Source organism: Mobula birostris, chromosome 8 (assembly GCF_030028105.1).
Source record: "Mobula birostris isolate sMobBir1 chromosome 8, sMobBir1.hap1, whole genome shotgun sequence".
NCBI lineage: Eukaryota > Metazoa > Chordata > Chondrichthyes > Myliobatiformes > Myliobatidae > Mobula > Mobula birostris.
In genome coordinates, this window is record NC_092377.1 from 88690191 (window position 1) to 88709479 (window position 19289).

At 42.4% G+C, this 19289-nt stretch overlaps 1 protein-coding gene across 12 annotated transcripts in view; it reads left to right on the forward strand.

Moving 5' to 3' along the window:
- Positions 1-19289, forward strand: part of syne1b (spectrin repeat containing, nuclear envelope 1b) — a 500086-nt gene that overhangs the window by 370803 nt on the left and 109994 nt on the right. For 11 of the 12 annotated variants that reach the window (XM_072265605.1, XM_072265607.1, XM_072265609.1 and 8 more), the window contains 12 exons: positions 245-445; positions 1669-1842; positions 1969-2100; positions 3324-3520; positions 6057-6189; positions 8269-8451; positions 9226-9375; positions 10816-10992; positions 14045-14200; positions 15976-16131; positions 17046-17216; positions 18506-18639. In XM_072265605.1, coding sequence (XP_072121706.1) covers positions 245-445; positions 1669-1842; positions 1969-2100; positions 3324-3520; positions 6057-6189; positions 8269-8451; positions 9226-9375; positions 10816-10992; positions 14045-14200; positions 15976-16131; positions 17046-17216; positions 18506-18639 — 1964 coding nt within the window. Of the gene's footprint in view, positions 1-244; positions 446-1668; positions 1843-1968; positions 2101-3323; positions 3521-6056; positions 6190-8268; positions 8452-9225; positions 9376-10815; positions 10993-11292; positions 11303-14044; positions 14201-15975; positions 16132-17045; positions 17217-18505; positions 18640-19289 lie in introns of those variants that run through there. The other variant, XM_072265617.1, reaches the window with a different exon arrangement.

Genomic DNA, 19289 nt, shown 5'->3' on the forward strand with positions numbered 1-19289 from the left:
CAGAAAAGACTTTGTTTTTAATCAGCAAGAGCTTAAAAGAAAAGGGATGACTGAAATTGGAACTGTCTTAACACTTTTATCATTGTTTGTTAATGCTGTGTCCAATTTGTAAAAGAACTGATAATCTGAAAATTAATCTTCTGCAGTAATTCAGCACAGCTTAGTCTGCCCAAGCTGTCAAATGTAGCTGTCCTAGTAAGGTCAACCCGAGTCAATTAATAAAGCCCCTTTCCCTTTTGTAAAGGATATGTATGAAGAGTTGACAACGATCATTGGCTCCAGGCGCAGTTCTCTGAACCAGAACTTGGCACTGAGGGGCCAGTACGAACAAGCCCTGCAGGATCTGGCCGACTTGACTGACACTGGCCAGGAGAAGATGGCCCTGGACCAGAGGATCCTGGTCACTTCCAGAGAAGATGTCAAGAACCTACTGGATAAACACAAGGTGAGCCTGGTTTACCAGGACCTGAGTGGTTGCCTTTACCATATAGACAGGAGAATAATTGCTCGGTGGGGAGAATCAAGTGATTCTCCATGTTGTAAGACAACCCAGCAGAAAACAGGAAAGATTGGAAACCTGATATTGCCATCCCCAGTGTCAAAAATTTGCCTCTTAAGTATAACAGAAATACGTTCTTCAGCCCTAAAGTTAGTCTGTATTACAGTTACGCTTTGCCAATGCAATCATGCCGTAAATTGTACTTGGTCTGAGTCAGACTGGTGGGTGGCTTCGTGTTCGTGCTTCCATTTCCCTGTAATGTTGACACAAGGGACTGCAGATGTTGGAAGGCGGAGCAGCAAGAAATTTGCTGGAGGAACTCAGCAGGCTGAGCAGTATCTGGGGCAAGGGGAGTAGTGCTGTGGGGAGAGGAATTGTTGGACAAAACATAGTAGAGGGGGAGTCGCTAGTATAAAGAGGAGAGGGCAAGTGGTGAGGTAGGAGTCTGAAGTGATTGGTGGACTGGGGGGGGCGGGTATAGGATGATGCCCATCTATCTTGTCATCTTGCACATCTCAGTCCACCAATTAACTCAGACTCCTGTTGTACAACTTCCCCTCTCCTCTTCATACTGACCTTCGTGCCCTTTCCATTCAATTTTGATGCAGGGTTTCAGCTTGAAATGTCGACAATTACTTCTGCTGCTCGGCCTTCTGAGTTCCTCCAGCAGGTTGTCTGTGGTTCCCGGTTTCAGCACCCACAGTCTTGTGTGTAGAAGAGTGAACACAATTCCACCCATCAGACTGATTCAGACACAGTTAAACCATCATAAGACATGGGATCAGAATTAGGCCATTCAGCCCATCGAATCTGCTCCACCATTCCATCATTCTCCTGCCTTCGTCCCATAACCTTTGACACTCTCACTAATCAAGAACCTATCAACCTCCGCTTTAAGTATACCCATTGACTTGGCCTCCAGAGTCGTCTGTGGCAGTGAATACTTGACCCTGCCTTCCAGAGCTTCCTACCTTAAACCTGATCAGCCTTAGCCAGCTTTTTTAAGGGATCCGAGCCATTTCCCTTCTCCAGGGCGTGCGGAGTGGGGCGGAAGACTCAGGTGCACAAAAAAAGTACTGAATCACTGTAACATATGTAGGTCTCCAGTACACTGAACTGATCACAGTTTAGATCACCCATGGCTGACTTGGATCTCCACTTTTCCAAAGGAATTTTTCCAGGGGCTCGAGTATCACAGGATCCTGACAGAAACACTTTATAAGAAGGTAAGCAGCTGCCTCCATCAAAAAGAAGCCAGCTGCCAGGAAGAATTGATGAGCAAATCCTCGGCCTTGCTGAAAGATGCCCACAAGAGAGGCGTGGAAATGGAGGGTATTTTGGAGGTAAGCTCTCAGGCACCTGCTTAGAACCTGCAGCATTTCTCAAAATCACACTCCGAAGTATTACAATTCTCAGTACCTTTAATCATTTGGAGCAGGAATATTTAAATAACCTTCTCCCCGTTATAGACCTGGACCAAGCTGACAAAGGATTATGAGGCCTTGTACAAGCAACTGGAAGGCGTGGAGAACAGCATCCCTGGAGCCGGACTGGTAGAGGAATCGGAAGAGCGGCTTACAGAGCGGATTGCTCTTTATCAGGTTAGTTATGACTGATGTGCGGCTCCTGAGGAGGTAGGAGTGAGGCAGGAAAATTCTTCAGGCTCCACCACCTTTCGATCCAGTTGTGGCTTATCTACATTAGCTTTATCAATGTTTCTTTGCTGCATCGTTCAGTCAGGAAACAAATCAAAACCATCAGTCGTAGACTTGAAATCTGATAGAACTTCTCCACCGCCTTCTGGAGGCAGAGTCCCAGACGAATTAGGGTTTGGAAATCTGTTCGCATTTCTCAGTGATTCTGTTATTATTTTAAGATTTCTTTTTGAGTTCCTCCCAACAGATGAAATCAACTTTCTTTATCCAATTAATTTCTTAATTTGATGTTGTGTTTGAAGCAGATATAGTGGGGCAAAGGATCTATTCCTGTGCTGTACTGTTCAATATTTTAAAGCATCTTTATCATTTAGTTCAGTCAACTCAGAATCAGAATCAGGTTTATAATCACCGGTATGTGATGTGAAATTTGTTAACTTAGCAGTAGCAGTTCAATGCAATACATATATAGAAGAAAAAAAACAAATCAATTATAGTATACATATATTGAATAAATTAAAAATCATGCATATTAAAACAGTGAGGTAGTGTCCAAGGATTCAATGTCCATTTAGGAATCGGATGGCAGAGGGGCAGAAGCTGTTCCTGAATCGCTGAGTGTGTGCCTTCAGGCTTCTGTACCTCCTACCTGATGGTAACATGCCCTGGGTGCTGGAGGCCCTTAATAGTGGATGCTGCCTTTCTGAGACACTGCTCCTTGAAGATATCTTGGGCACTTTGTAGGATAGTACCCAAGATGGAGCTGACTAGATTTACAACCCTCTGCAGCTTCTTTCGGCCCTGTGCAGTTCTGAGGGAAGGCCATTAGCCGGAATCATTAACTGTGCTGTTTTGCTTCATGAACTGTGACTGCTGAGCACTACCAGCCTTTGACTTCAGGTTTCCAGCATCTGCAGACTTTTCCTTTTCAGTCAATAACTAACCTGTGCCTCCTGGATGTGCAGACACAATAGGTTGAAAAGGCAGCTTCAGTACTGGGTGATTCTTTCATAAAGTAGTGGATATGTTGAAGAGGCCTTGCTATTGGTCCTTGGGTTGATAACAACAAAATTTTGAATGGCACATTGTACAATGTCTAAGAAGAGTATTGACTCCTGTAGTGAACCTCAGGTGAAATAAATGCATGTTATGATGTCTCTCCGTCCCAGCGGTTAAAAGGCATCCTGACTGAGCATCAGCCACAGTTGCAGCAAGTACTGGAGGATGGGAAGAAGCTCTTGGTGTCCATCAGCTGTGCAGACCTGGAGGTTCAGATATCCCAGCTGAATGAACATTGGCTATCCAGTACTGCTCGAGTGAGCCGGGAGCTACATCGGCTTGAATCAGTCCTCAAGCACTGGAACAGGTAAAAAGGGAGATCTTTGCAACGCAGTGTTGAAATTTTACTACTTTGTCAGAAGCTCAAATTGAGAGATTTGTTTGGGGGTGGGGGACAAAGAAAACCAAGCATAGATCAAGAGCTTTTGCTGATTTTGTGCCTGTAACCTGAAACTGTTCCTCGCTTCACAGGAGATAACTGACCTGCTGAGTGTTTCTAGCATTTTTTCTGTTCGTTTCATGATTTCAGCATCTAACGGATTTTGCTTTCATTAGGAAGTTCCAAAGCATTTTACCATCGGCTGGGCACTTTAGAAGTGTAGGCACGATTTTAGTGCATGAAGTGCTACAGAGGATTGAAATTGAGGTATTTATTGTGTTCAAACAATACCTTTGACATTGCAGTGCACACTCTGTATTGCCCTGACGAACCAGTGTGAGTTATTACTCTTGTATCTGAATGGGTATTGAAGTATAATCTTTTCACCCTGAGGTGGGAGAGTGACTTGCTAAGCCAAGCTTAATTCCACAGGTATGAACAGATATGTACACTTTTTATCACTTGCCCCCCCCATCCAGGGGCAGTACTCGGAGAAGACACGACTGGGTCAGCAAAGCTGATCATTCTTCTCCCGGTAGCATCATCACAATGGGTGCTGACCCTGTTTTCGACTGCAGAGTTGGCTCACCTTCCGACATGGATTACTGAATGGTGACTTAAGAGCAGGCAGTTGATTGGGATGATGTTTATATTTTAAGACCACAAGATATAGGAGCAGAATTAGGCCATTCAGCCCATTGAGTCATGGCTGATCCTAGATCTCATTCAACCCCATACACTTGCCCTCTGACCATTATCTCTTGATGACCTGACCAATCAGGAAACTATCAACTTCCACTTCGAAATACCCACAGGCTTGGCCTTCACCACAGTCTGTGGCGGAGCATTCCACAGATTCACCACTCTTTGGCTAAAAAAAAAAATTCTCCTTACTTCTTCTTTAAAATGCCCTCCCTCAATTTTGAGGCTGTGCCCTCTAGTTCTGGATACCCCCACCAGAGGAAACATCCTCTCCATATCCATCTTATTTGGTTCTTTCAACATTCGGTAGGTTTCAATGAGATCCCCCTCTCATTCTTCTATATTCCAGTGAGCAGAGGCCTAAAGCTGCCAAATAATCCTCATATGGAAACCCCTTCATTCTCGGAATCATCCTCGTGAACCTCCTCTGGACTCTCTCTAATAACAACATCCTTTCTGAGATATGGGACCCAAAACTGTTGACAATACTGCAAGTGCGGCCTGACTAGTGTCTTATAAAGCTTCAACATTATCAATATGTTTTTATATTCTATTCCCCTTAAAATAAATGCCAACATTGTATTTGCTGCATTTACCACAGACTCAACCTGTGAAATAAACTTCTGGAAGTTTTGCAGGAGGACTCCTTAGTCCCTTTGCACTTCTGATGTTTGAATTTTCTCCTAATTTAGATAATAGTCTGCACTATTGTTCCTTTTACCAAAATGCATTATCATACATTTCCCGCCATTTTGTGTTAGATCTGGGTGTGAAATTGCTGTCGTCAAATTAGTGTAGTAATGTATCGGGTTTAGTGTGCATAAGAGAAGAATTTAATCCTGTATTTTGCGAGTTCAAATTCTGCTTGAGCTAGTTGTGAAATTGAATTCAGAAACTCGTGTCCTTAAGGCAACTGTCTCCCACCAATTTGGACTCTTACTATTTGAATATTCCAGTCTAGTGCAGGTTATTTATTGATCTGGTTGGAGAGTCAAACTAATAGTTTCTCAGCATCTACCTCTTCCAATCCTCTAAGAATTTCATTGGGTGTTTTGGGACGTTTGAACCTGAGGAGCATAATTTTAAAATGTAGATGGAGACCAGTGACTGTGGGACTGAGCAGTTAATTGGATACTGTGTGGAACAGTGCAGTGGTCTTTAGAAGAAGCGAGGTTTATTTCTGCATCCTATCTCATCCCTCTCCACCACCAATACACTCTGAACCCCTGGCTAATTTCTGGGAATGCACAATGTGTGGCACATGTACACATCTGGTGAGACTTCCAGATGTAAGTCAGTATTACTAGTCCCTCTATTCAGGTCTAAGAGCCTTGTCTTTGCAAAATGTGCGAAAGCAAATGACGTCTGATTAAACAAAAAAGTATTACTGCGAATCGTGGTGAGCCCTCTTCTCCATATGGTTACCCCATTCTGGTTGCTTGGAACTTGAGGGGATGGTGCAGGGGGAGGGTGCAATGGGGTAGAAAGTTCAGACTTTGGCCAATGCAGAAGTGAGCAATGCTACATATATTTTAGTTGTCTCACTTTTGTGGCAAGATTTTGTATTGGAAGTGTTAACAATGTGCTTTTTAATCAGAGGCAATAAATTCTTCAGGATCCAGAGACCAATGCTCACACCCAAACTTTGGGCACTTTTGCTTTTAAACAGTGATTTCCAATTACTTGCAATCCCTCAGCCTGGTGGGGCTGTGTCTGCAAATTTTGCTTGATTTAACGTGATAAATCCTTTACCTGCTCCCAGGTACCAGAGTGAATTTGCTGAATTGAATCAGTGGCTCCAATCTGCAATGGAGCGCCTGGAGTTCTGGAAACTGCAGTCAGTGACTCTCCCACAAGAATTGGATGCGATCAGGGACCATCTTAGCTCATTCCTGGTGAGTTGTCTCACAAGTTACTGATGATTTCAGAGATAGTTGGTCCTTCATGCTCCAGAGACCAATGAGTCAAATGCTCAACGTGTGTGATTGCAAGCTGCTATGAATATGTAACTAATCATCAATTTCCTCTGGTCAGTGAGGTTGCAGTGTGCAGGCAGTAATTTAGCAATATTTGAAACAGAATTAAAGGGGAGACCGGAAGAAATGACTTTAGCCATTGTAACGTGGGATCCTCTTCAGGTAGTTCATGTCGATGATCCGCTGGGAAATTCTTTCAAAATCCAGACAGTGGCAAGCTCAAAGAGGAGCATGTATTAGACTGCCAAGCTAAAGAGGAAAAATGCTCACAGTGAAATAATGGGCTTGTTTTCTGTGCTGTTATGCTCCACAGAGCTTTTGGCTCAGCGGCCATTGAGTTGAGATCTTATTCAGGGTAAAAGGAGTGAGTCTCTATTAAGCTCTGTATCATCCAGTGATTAGAGAGCAGCACACACCCAAACCTGCACTTGTCATGGTCAATTATTGTACAGCAGAGATGACCTGCTCAGGATTGAATCTACTTGTTAGTGAAAGGCACAGAACTTACCTCTTTCAACAAGATTTTATTGATAGTAGAATTACCTATTGATGGTGGCTGATGTAGGGGGAAAAGATTCCAACCAAAAAAATGACTAAGCTGCTGATTCTTGTAATAAAAGCATTGTTAGTGTCCTAGAGTGTCTAAGATCATAGGCCCATTTGGTGTGATCGCTTGTGCTGACCTGAACTGGAAAAGTGCGCTGAAATATTAGCAGAGTCAATTTTAATTTTCATTTTTTGATAGTCATAAAAGTTTGTGCAGAAGCAATTGGTAAGCTCCTAAAATTGCTATTGGCCTTGAAGCCATGACCCCACAAATAAAAATAATATTTAAAGCATAGCTGACCCTGAATGTTAGATGTTAACATTAGCATCCAAAGTAAGATCCAGAACAATAGCATCCAAAGTAAGATCCAGAACAATTTCCTGTACCTTTGTGTGATGAGAGTGCTGCACTCCTAACCAACATGCTCCTGAATACAGTAATATCTACACCTCTCCTGCAATCTCCTCTGTCAAGGATGCATTCTGTTGTGGAGAGATGTGACTTGCTGTATCTCTGTCAATTTTGTGGTCAGTGGAAGCAGTTGATGCCTTAACTATTGCAGAAGCTTTGCATCTTTGAAGGATATTTGGATGGCATTCATCTCCTCTTGTCATAAAGCTGACTGTAGCTGTTTATGTCCATAAATGAACTGGGCCCTGTTCAGCTTAGCTTCAGAAATCAAGCAGGATCAGGCTTTTGTTGAAAGAGATCAATTGGCCTTGAAGTTTCCACTTGTATGTTATTTCTTGTCTGTAAGTGTTTCATTCCACTGGGCCATTCAGTATTTTAAAACTCTCCAGGTGGAAGTTAAATTGATTTCACTGAGCTTCTTATATGGCATTATATGGGCAGAGATTTGCCAGAATGATGTATTGGATGAGGGAATATCCATTGACCAGAGAAGATGCAGTTATTCTCAATAAATTTGAGAACTTTAGGAAGACATTAATAGAAAAGTTCAAAATGGCGGGGGGGGGCGGGGTGAGGGGGGGGAGCAGATTTTAATTGACAAACCAAAGTGAGAGAGATTTCTACGGTAGACTTGATAATCAGAGCATTTACATTTGAGATAATTGGCAAATGAGGAAGGTAGAAGAAATTTTTCTTTGCACAGAAATTTGTCACATTGATGGAAGGTGTTACACATAAAGGATGGTGAAAGTGTTTCAATTATAAATTTCAAAAGCATTAGATAAGTATTTGAAAGCCGTATTGAGGATAAGTGTAATCTTCAATTCCACTCGATAGAATTGACCAATGAAAAAATTGTCATGGGCTGAATGCTGTCTTGCTGTCTTGCTGTGCTGTGTCATTCTGCGATTGTAAGAGCTTGCAAATGACTGATTTATTTTGCCATTGTGTGAACCCTTGGGTACTGGATATCACTGTTCCTTTAGCTAATGGTCTAGAAATTGATTCTGTAAGTGTTCTCTCAATTCTCTTGTTTACAGGAATTTTCGAAGGAGGTTGATACCAAGTCGTCTCTCAAGTCCTCAGTAATGAGCAGAGGAAATCAGCTTTTGCGCCTTAAGAAGGTGGACACAGCAGCCTTGCGATCTGGGCTGGCCCAGACCGACAGTCAGTGGGCAGAACTCCTCACTCAAATCCCACTGGTTCAGGAAAAATTGCATCAGGTATTGGAGAGATCTATGTGGCACTTGGAGTTGGGATTTGGCTGAGGTCTAGTTTGGTTGAAGAGTTTGAATGGTAGGTGTGTGTGAGCAGAAATCATTGCTTTATGAGGACACTGGCTTCTCCTGCTTCCTGCAGCATTTCTCCCCCGAAATGTTCGAGAGCGTGGGTGGGGGGACAGAGGGGGAGGGGGAGAGAGAGAGAGGCAGGCAGTGGAGTTAGATTAGTGTTTTTGTAGACTAGAGAAAGAGGGCAGGACTCTGATCAGTTTGAGTTAGACATAGGCAGTGGTGGGACATTTGAATTAGTTTGAGGCGAAAAGATAGTGGTCTTTTAGACTATTAAAATTGGGTAAGAGATGTGGCAGGAAAATCGGTTTCAGTTGGTATAAGGACATGGAAAGAATTCTTGATTGTTTCAGTTACAAATTCAAATGGAGCGTTTAGTTCTAGTTAAGGCAATATTATACTTTCTGATACTTTGGTATTTATTACTAATGAGAAGCAATATCTATTTTTGTGGGCAGCTGACTGATATGATTGTGGGGTGAAGGTAACAAATAAAATTGCACAAGCATGCTAGTGCAGTAAAAAGTTATTGGCATTTGACTAAATGTGGATCTGGTTTTGTTTCAGAGTAGAAATATTTAACTAGAATAACTTACTGAACCGCATACTCCACCTTTTGTGGGATTTAGTGTGTTCTTGTTTGAAGTTTGGTGCTGCTGATTAAGTACAAGACAGTCACGGACCATGAAAATCTCTTTTGTTTCCCAGCTTCAGATGGAGAAGTTACCTTCACGCACAGCCATCAATGAGCTCATGAACTGGATCACCATGATGGATCAAATTATTGAAGAGGATAGCGAGAAGATCAAAAGTGCAGTGGGTTCCCAGGTGATAGAGCAATACCTCAGCAAGTACAAGGTGAGGATGAATGTGCACTTGTGCTCCAGTTTATCACGTGTTTGGGGTTTCGTCAGGATCTTTGCAAACCATGAGATGCTTTGCATCTCTGAGAATTGTGGCTCCATATTTCTACACAGCAGGTTACAAAGGAGTAGCAATGTAAAATTGATCAGGTCATCTGTGATGTTGTTTGTCAACGCAAGTTATGAACAGGGAGATTTTCCCAAGCTGCTTCTGAGCATTAACCATGAGACAGCTAGCCCCACCTGAAAGAGTAGATGTGATTTGGTTTAAAGTCCCATCCAAAAGAAAATACGCCCTTCAGAAGAGTGACCCTGGATTATGGGTTTGGGTCTCTGGAGTGGGGTTTGAACCCATCAGCTAATGATGTGGAAGAAATAATTACGTTGCAAAATCCAGGATGCTTGAGTTTGAGTTGCAGACAAAGGTTGCTTTGGAACTACGGCAGTGTGTTGTTGCTGTAGTAATGCTCGATCTCCAATGCAGCAAAGCCCCTTAACAACATGGTTCGATAGGTAAAATCCTCTACGTGTAAGGGTATGTTGTGGTCAGTGATGTAGTTTGACCCACAGAAGCAGTCATGTTATCAAACTAGACAGGACTGGGTTATCAGTGATGATAAGCTCATAAGAACACGTGGTTTATATCAGGTTCCTGACTTGTGCATGTGGTTTACATCTGGTTTACATCAGAGCACGTGGTTTACATCAGTTTCCATCAGGTTTACATCAGAGCATGTGGTTTACATCAGTTTTCTGACCTGTGAACGTGGTTTACATCAGGTTCCATCAGAGCACCTGGTTTACATCAGGTTCCTGACAAGTGTTGAGCAGAGTTCAGGTTGCTAAAGAGGTGCCTGATGCTTTACTTATTACCATCCAATGATGGAAAAATGGGAAGGTGAAAATCAAAAAAACCTGCAGATGTTAGATTTCTGAAATAAAACCAGAAAATTCTGAAAGCCCTTGGCAGATAAAGCAGTATCTGTGGAGGAAATGGAGTTGACAGTTCTGGGTCGGAGATCCATCATCAGAACTGCAAAGAGAAAAATCAGATTGGTCTTCTGTTTCAGAGAGGGATGGATAGAGCAAAGGAAATATCACTGATGGGGTGAGATAAATTTGGCACTTATAAGGTGATTGTGCTTATTTTTTCTGTTTGCATGACAGTGGGTCATGCTGAGCTGGCCTGATTATTCCATTGGGGAGAGGAAAACTGAGCTAGAATCTCATGGATGACTAGCAGAAATGGCTAGTTCTGATCTGGACAGAGAAAAAATGGATTGTTTAAAGCAGGTGAATTTGAAACCCGGGATTGAGAATTCATACCTTGGACAATAAGTTTACAATGTTAATTTGCAACTACAAAATTTGTTTGTATCTTGGGGCCCATGATATTGATAGACTGGCCACACAATAACTTCTTTGCACTCTCTAGGCTTTCAGGATCGACCTGACCTGTAAGCAGCTGACTGTGGACTTTGTGAATCAGTCGGTGCTGCAAATCAGCAGTCATGATGTGGAGAGCAAGCGCAGTGACAAAACAGATTTTGCTGAGCGCCTGGGAGTAATGAACAGGAGGTGGCAATTGCTGCAAGGGCTCATCACCGAGCAGGTAATGCCTGGAATCTCACATTCCCCATAACAGTTCTCATCACCGTGCAGGTTAGCACCTGGAATCTCACATTTCTCCCATAACACTTCTCATCACCGAGCAGGTAATGCCTGGAATCTCGCATTCCCCATAACAGTTCTCATCACCGAGCAGGTTAGCACCTAGAATCTCACATTTCCCCCATAACACTTCTCATCACTGAGCAGGTAATGCCTGGAATCTCATATTCCCCATAACAGTTCTTATCATCCAAAGCAGGTAACACCTGGAATCTCACATTTCCCCCATAACACTTCTCATCACCGAGCAGGTAACGCCTGGAATCTCACATTCCCCATAACACTTCTCATCACTGAGCAGGTAACGCCTGGAATCTCACATTTCCCCATAACACTTCTCATCATCCGAAGGAGCTTCCCTGAGGATTCTTTTTTTTTTAAATACTCAATGTTTTCATCTTGGGTTTTGGCTCTCCCAGATAATTACAGTACAGAATAGGAGTATGAAGTGTGGTGCTCTTAATTTCCAAGACATCATGAACATGGGATGGACTGGATGAACTAGCTGGCCTTGCTCATTTTTCTATATCACAAGACATTAATAACCTGCAAAGGGTATTGCTGGATGGTCTTGTACAGGTACCTCGAAAAGGGATTTTTAATCCTTTGATGGATGTGGGAGGTTATAGTACAATATAAAATAGAGCACATGCTAACAGGGGCAGCTCTTGACGGTACACTCAAGTGGAAACAAGAACAAATAATGTGACAAGACCGTGCTCAGTAAGTGAGTTAGTCAAGCTGGCAGATGGAATTCAGTGTGACGTCATCCACTTTAGCCGTAAAAGGAGAAAGATGGGTCCTGTCCACAGAGAGAAGCTGCAAATATGACACAGCAGAGACAATTACCGCTCTTGTTGTAGAATTTCAGAAAACTACGAGCAGGATTTAAAAGTGACACCAGATTTGCGAAGTTTTAATGTGTCAGGAAAAGATGAACCCCGACTTGAGGAGGTGTCCAATTTGTGGCCTTTAAAATTGTGAAATATGTTGATATATTTATAGCATCTTCACTAGTGGAGAAGAGCAAAACCAGAGTTTCAAACAGGGAACTTGGAAGAAGCTTCTTTATCTGGAGAAAGGTAGAATGTGGGAGAGCTCTGTTCAGGGAGAGGTTAAGTGGATCTGAGATGAACGTAGGAGGAGAAGAGGAACAAGGTGACGTGTTGATAGGCTGAGTAAAAGGTGAATGGTAAGTAGGTTAAGCAGAAGTTTAAACTCCAGTGTGGATTAGTTGGATGAAGTGATCAGTTTTTGTGCAGTATGTTCTATGAGCAAGGCTAACATAATATCAGTCCTTCTCTTGAGTGTGGTGAAACACAAAAGGGCAGACCTTGTGCATTCATTTTGGAAAGCTCCAGCTTGGCCCATTTGTCAGGAGCACATTCCGTTCCTGCACCACAGCCCTGCAAGGACTGTGATCAAATCGGTTAAGTTGATTAAAGATGACGATAGTGAGATGGAGAGGATCTCCACATTTTTCTGTACATTGGATGTTTGGCAGTCTTTTGGGTTCTGTGTTTTATGGCTGCCTGTAAGGACACAAATCTCAAAGTTATATATAGAATACATACTTTGATAATGAATGTATTTTGAACTGTCTGTATTGGTAGAGGCATAATCTTCAAACAAGCTTCACAAGTAATGTCAAAAGGCACTTTATCACACAAAGGTTGTGAAACTTGGAAACCCCCTCTCATTAAAAAGCTGTTGAGACTAGTTCAGTTGAAAATTTTGAAACTGACATTGGTGGGTTTTTCTTGTGCGTAGAAAAATAGAAAACCTACAATACAGGCCCTTCGGCCCACAATGCTGTACTGAACATGTCCTTACTTTAGAGATTACCTAAGTTCTAGAATCACATTCTGTCTAGTTGGGACTTCTATGTACTGATTACATTCCTGAACACATTTGACAAACTCTTTCCCATCCAGACCTTTTACAGGATGGGAGTCCCAGTCAGCATGTGGAAAGTTAAAAGAGCATAATATTCTGCAGAAATAAAGTAACTCACCCCTAACCTAGTTGAATAGTGGAGAACGCAAAGCATTGAATGACTCTGTACCTGACAGCTTTCCCACAATGGCTCACACCAGAGTAAGAGCACTAGGATAGGTGGTGCTTGCAGCCAAGACGGTCTCAGGGGTCCTAAAAGCAGAAAGAGATGGATGTGCCTTGCACCTTAGTCTTTTGCCAGTGTTTTACACCCAGTAGTCTCTTTTGAAATGCAGTCATCGGTACTACTAAACATAGAACAATACACCCATGATGCCTGTGCTGAGCACGATGCCAAATTAAACTAAATCTCTTCTGCCTGTATCCCACCATTCCCAGCACATTCATGTCTCTATCTCAAAGCTATGTAGGTAAGACAGCAGCAAATTTCCATACAATGAACTCGCATAAACCCTGAGAGAGCAGGGCTTTTGCTTAACAACTTCCATCAAACAGCTGCATCTCGGACAGCAGCACTTCCTCAGCGCTGTATGGGAGCAAAGTGCTTCAATATTTGGAGTAGGAATTGTACCTACAACCTTCGGGAAAGGGGAAGTGTAAAACCCATGCCTGTTTCCATAAAGCTCTCCCACCATTGCTATCAAAGCTCTGTTGTCAGGAAGCCCAAGGGCAGGAGGCATGAGGGAACATAGCCGCCTGTAATTTCTGCACCCAGACCCAGCCCTCACTTGGAAAAGCATCACCCTTACTCTTTTGTCGCTAGGGTTCAGTTTTTGAACACTCTACTCAACAGCAACATGCGAGTGCCTCCACCAGAAGGACTGCAGAGGTTCTAGAAAGTGGCTAGCCCAGGGCAGATAGGGATGGGCAGTAAGTTCAGGTCCTGCTAACCTGCTTAGAACTAGAAAAACAAATCTTCAGAAAAGTCGATTTGTGTTTATGGGTCAAGAAGGTGGTTATTAACTTCTCATTGGGTCCAATGTGACTGTGCATTAAACTGAGGTTTAATTTGGTTGTAATTTTTTTTAAATTTCCAGATTAGGTCGTTAGAAGGCTCACTGGAATCGTGGACAGATTTTGAGAATAATGTTCAATGTTTGAAAACTTGGTTTGAAGCTCAGGAAGAAAAAGTAAAGAAGTGGCATTCCATCGGTGACCTTGCATTTGTACATACTGCTTTGAAAGAATGCCAGGTAAGGAATTAAATCCCAACAATCTTACTTTCTCAGAGCCATGGAAGCAGGACTTGGTCTATCAACTTCTTGCCAATCCTATGTTGATATCCAGGGCTGTATGACAGCAGCCTTTCTAGCTGCATCACTTCCTCATCCATTTCTTTATCCTGTAGCCTGTCATTGAAATGTCATCTGTGCATAATTTCAGCCTCCCTCAGCACAATATTGTAACTTGGATGAGGGCACAGCCCTGTATCCAGAGTATACAAAACAGCTCTACACTTTTATCCTCAGCTCCTTCACCGCTCTTTGTACCCAGGAGAACTCATTAGGTTTTAGGAATGATTGGAAAATCTTCTCTAAAAGGGAAAGTAGAAATCTCTCAACAGAATAACATTATGAAGGGATGCAGATAGATGGGAGTGGGGTGGGGAGAGATGAAGAACTTCACTAAATCAGAGACAGTGTTAGCTGCTAACTTCACTCGCCATTTCATATTCAGTTCCTTTGACGATTGGAACAGGGCGTGCGAAGATTAGTGCATTGCTTAATGGTTTTTGAAAATCTAACTAAAGACTACAGACCCTGGAACTCTGAAATAAGTGTTCTGTGGTCTGGTCCTCCTTCACTGCCCCTTTTCTCAGCACTGATGAAGGATTCTAGTCCGTTTCTCTTTCCACAGATGCTTCCTGATCTGCTGAGCATTTCCATCATTTCCCTAATTGAATTTTATCCCACTGATATTTACGAGTTTCTCCCCATGACATGCATCTGAAACAAGCAGTCTTGAATATGATGGGAGCAAACAAAAGTATAGATGCAGGAAATGAGAAACAAAAACAGAAAAGTTTGGAAACACTCAGCTGACTGAGCAGAAACAGTGGAAAAGGCAAAAACTTTTCCAACTTATGATATAGCATTCAGTGTTCATGGTGTGGCCTCTTCCACGTGAGAGAAGCCAAATGCCAGACGAGTAGCTGCTCTGAAGAACGGCTTTCTTCATTTATGCAGAGTGGACCTGAGCCACTGGAAACATACCATTTTTTAAATTCTTCCTTCTGCTCACGCACTAACCTATACTGCTCCAGCAATGCCCAACGTTAGGCCAAGGAGCATTTCTCTACCATCTGAATGCATTGAAGCCCTCTGGACTTGATTTGAGATTTAATAATTTTAGGTAATAGTACGAAAATGTGATTGATGTTGGATTAGTGTAAATGGGTGATTGAATACAGGGGCCCAGGTCCTGTTTCCATCCTCTATGTCGCTACCATTTTATTCCCTTTTTACAACCGTGGCTGTACCCATCTTGTTTCTTTTTGCTTTTTGTCTTCAACCTTAAGCTGTTCTAGTAATGTAATATCTTGGCAGCTTTTTGATCTCTGTCCCATTGCGGACATTCCCATCTCCACCTTCCTGTAACCTAAACTATTTTTTTTCTTGCTTTTCAATGACTGAGGATGTGTCCTTGACCTGAACTGTCAACTCTGTTTCTGTCTCTGCTGATGCCACCTTATCTGCTCAGTGCATGAAACCGATCTGGTTTGTTTTGACTACGTCTATGAGATAAACCACTAATAGATCTGCTAAGGAATTCAGGCACAACATTATTCAGGGGGTGGGTAAAACCTGGTTTGGACCATGGATGTATTCAAGGGAAGCTGGATTGGATGTGAAGTGAGAAAGAATGTTGAGAGCAGAGACAATGTAAGTAGAGTGGGAGGGGGAAACTTGTACACACAGAAGCTGTGACTTATTTTTGTGCTGTAAATGTTGTGCTTTTTCTTTTTCAGGAACTGGAAAATATGGTCCGAATGAAAGAGAAGCAAGTGGAGAAGGTTGAGCAAAGTGGTCTGCTCCTAATCCAGAACAAGAATGATGAGGTCTCCAGCAGTGTTATGGATACACTGCAAGAGCTCAATCATTCCTGGGCTCACCTGGATCGCCAGGTAGGAATGTTGGAATGATTTTGGGAAGGTGTGTTCTATTGGAGTGAAATGATAGTGGACCGAATGTCACGTGACCTCAAGGTCTGGCTGTGAAAGACACTGTAATTACACCATTGTTGTATAATAGTTATTGAATGTCATTGGATAATAGTAACTGATTGGTATTGGTTTATTATTGTCACATGTACCAAGATACCGTGAAAAGCTTGCCTTGCATACTGTTTATACATAGCAAATCATTACACAGTACATTGAGGCAGAAGAAGATAAAACAATAACAATGTAGAATAAAGTGTAACAGCTACCAAAAATGCATTGTTTGAGTACTAAAAAAAAAAAAAATTCTTTTCGACCATTTACTAGAATTCATGAATTATTTTCAAAAATTCTGGTACCAGAAAAATGACCATAGGGATGCTGATTTGTACAAGTCTAACTGGTTCACAATGCCCTTGATAGAATGGGATCCTGAATCACCAGTAACCACTGGCCTAAGTGGGATGCTTGAAGTATTCAAATGGATGGTAAATGTTCTCTTTTCCGTTTCGTCCACAACCAAAAGAGGAAAAATCTTGAGGGTTCCTTCACCAAAAGTAAGCCAAGGGATATTACCTTGCTTAAAGATCCCTTCTGGGGTAACAAAAGAGGTGCCCACTCCGAGCCCACATGTCTGTGCTAAATGTGAAAGCTAGCATGTTAATCCCTGCTGTTTTGTGCAGAAGGGTTGTGCAAGGAGGGGAGAGAGTGCTTTCCTTGTGTGACTTAAAAAATGGGGAAAGCACTTATTGTCACATTAAGGGTATGTCATTCAAGTCCTTTTCAGGTAAATATTTATTCTGTGACCTGATTTGAGAGCTTCATGCATGTGGTCTTTACCCAGAGGAGCTGTAATCACTGTTGATGGTGTATTCTAGGTTGGCGAACTGAAAATTGCGCTGCAGTCAATGCTGGACCAGTGGGTTGTTTACAGGGCAGCCCATGAAGAGATTAACAGGCAATTGATGGAGGCCAGCTACTCCCTGTCTCGTTTCCGTTTGCTAACTGGCTCTCTGGAAGCTGTGCAGATCCAGGTGGACAATCTACAGGTAAGGCCGCCTCCACTTGTTCACTCAGCTGAATTGCAATTTAATTACCTCGGCCAGGGTAGCGGAATTGTTTGGTAACTCTGGTTCCTGCTGAAGTTCTAAATCAGATGTGAACGGAGGATGTGCCAATTGGGATGAAACGATGTTTGTGAATTGAATTCATCGGTTCATTTGGGGCAATTGGTTCTTCCATGGTCCCTATGCCCTAGCTTATTCTTATCTTTGTTTCTGTTTACCTACCTTACTGTTAAATGTATCTTCTCCACTAAAGCCATCAAAATGGTTTTTCTTTACGAGTCCTGCATTCTACAGTAATGTTATGCACATGCTGTATTTGTAGCCAGAAGTAATCACTTTGATCATGTTAAATTAGCAGAAGAGGATATTTTTTCTGGTGTCTTTGCTGACTTTCCACCGTGTGCCCTGCAGACAACTCTGTGCATTCTCTTCCATCATCCCCCTCCTCCCTCCAACCTCACCCTCGAAAGTGCAGTTCACTCACCATCCTGACCTCAGTCATTTGCTTTCTGGCAAAAGGCAAAAAGCCAGATTTATAAATTCTTATTATTAACAATTTTGTTTCGTGTTTTGTTTTAAATATCTATCTAAGCCTTTTAGTTTTCTACCTTTTTGTTTCTTTTATATTTGGATTTCAAGATAATTTGAGTTGAGAAATTTTGTATCAATTGAAAGGCAAAACAGTTTGCACAAAGCTTTACTTTTTTTGCACTTGGCCTACATATAAGGAAAACTCAAGTGGCCTTTTGTATTCATTGTTTTGATGAACATTTGTCTTCTCCCATATTCCCATCATTTTCATCTTCTCTTCAGAGATTGATTGATGCCTTGGGGCCCACCAAGTCACTACTAACCATCAACTTCCCTAATTCTGCACTAATCTTGTTTACTGCTTCCCACATTGCCATAAACACCACCCAGATTTTACCATTCACCTACATGGCAAGGGCAAATTAAACCTGCTGACTGGCACACCATTGGAGTGCGGAAGAAACCAGAGCACCTGGAAGAAATCCACACAATCGCAAGGAGGATGTGCAAACTCTACCCGGCACCTGAGTTCAGTATTGAACCCACGTCGTGGGAGCTGTGGGGGGTTGCTTCTATTACCTGTGTTGTTGAAGACCCCTTCTCCAGGTTACCACGATTAATCCTGGAGTAGGCTTAAAGGTCAGCTCAGCATCATCACCTGAAGGGCCAGTACTGCGTGGTAGTGTTTTTCTGTTCTGTTTCTGTCTTGTTTAAATGCAATCTGCTACAATATTCGACAGAACCTGCAAGAGGAGCTTGAGAAGTCAGAGGGCAGCCTGGAGAAGTTCGGCTCTGCCACCAAGCAGCTGCTAAAGGAGTGTTCATCATCTATTCACAGCTTTTTGAATACCAGTCTGAATGAAGTTAATGTCAGGTAAGAATTCCATGGACAAGTATTTAAAAAAAAAAAGTGGCTAAGAGGCAATGTATACTTCCCAGCCAATCTTGAGAAGCAGCTTTGTGCTGATGTAGTAACTCAGCAAGGAAACAAGGCTTTCAGCACAACTTATCCATGGTAGCCAAGATGCCCATGCAAGAGTCCCATTTGCCTGTGCTAGGCTCTTCACCCACTGAAACATCCCTATAAATGTACCTGCTTGTGTCTTTCAAATATTGTCATTATATCTGCCCCAACCACTTCTTCTGACAGCTTGTTCCTTGCACCCTCTGCCCAACTCCTTCCACATTCTCTGCAAGATGTGGAGTGTTATTGCATTTATGAGATACCTCTCTCTCCCCTTGTGCTCCTCTCTGAAACAACTATACTATACATTCATGTGTCACATTCTCCGTATGACGTAGGAGGAAGACAATCTGGTCTGTGGTGTATGTATTACTGCACAAAGCGTAATCCATCTCCCATTCCCTGACTAATCTTTCATGTAGCCTGTTCTCCTGACCTCCACATCAACTCTTCAGCTCTTCTGCACCAGAGCAAATTTACAAATGCAAATTAACCTTAGCCTTTGGGATATGGCAGGAGACCAGAGGAAAGCAGTGAGGTAATGTGGAGAGTATGCAAAT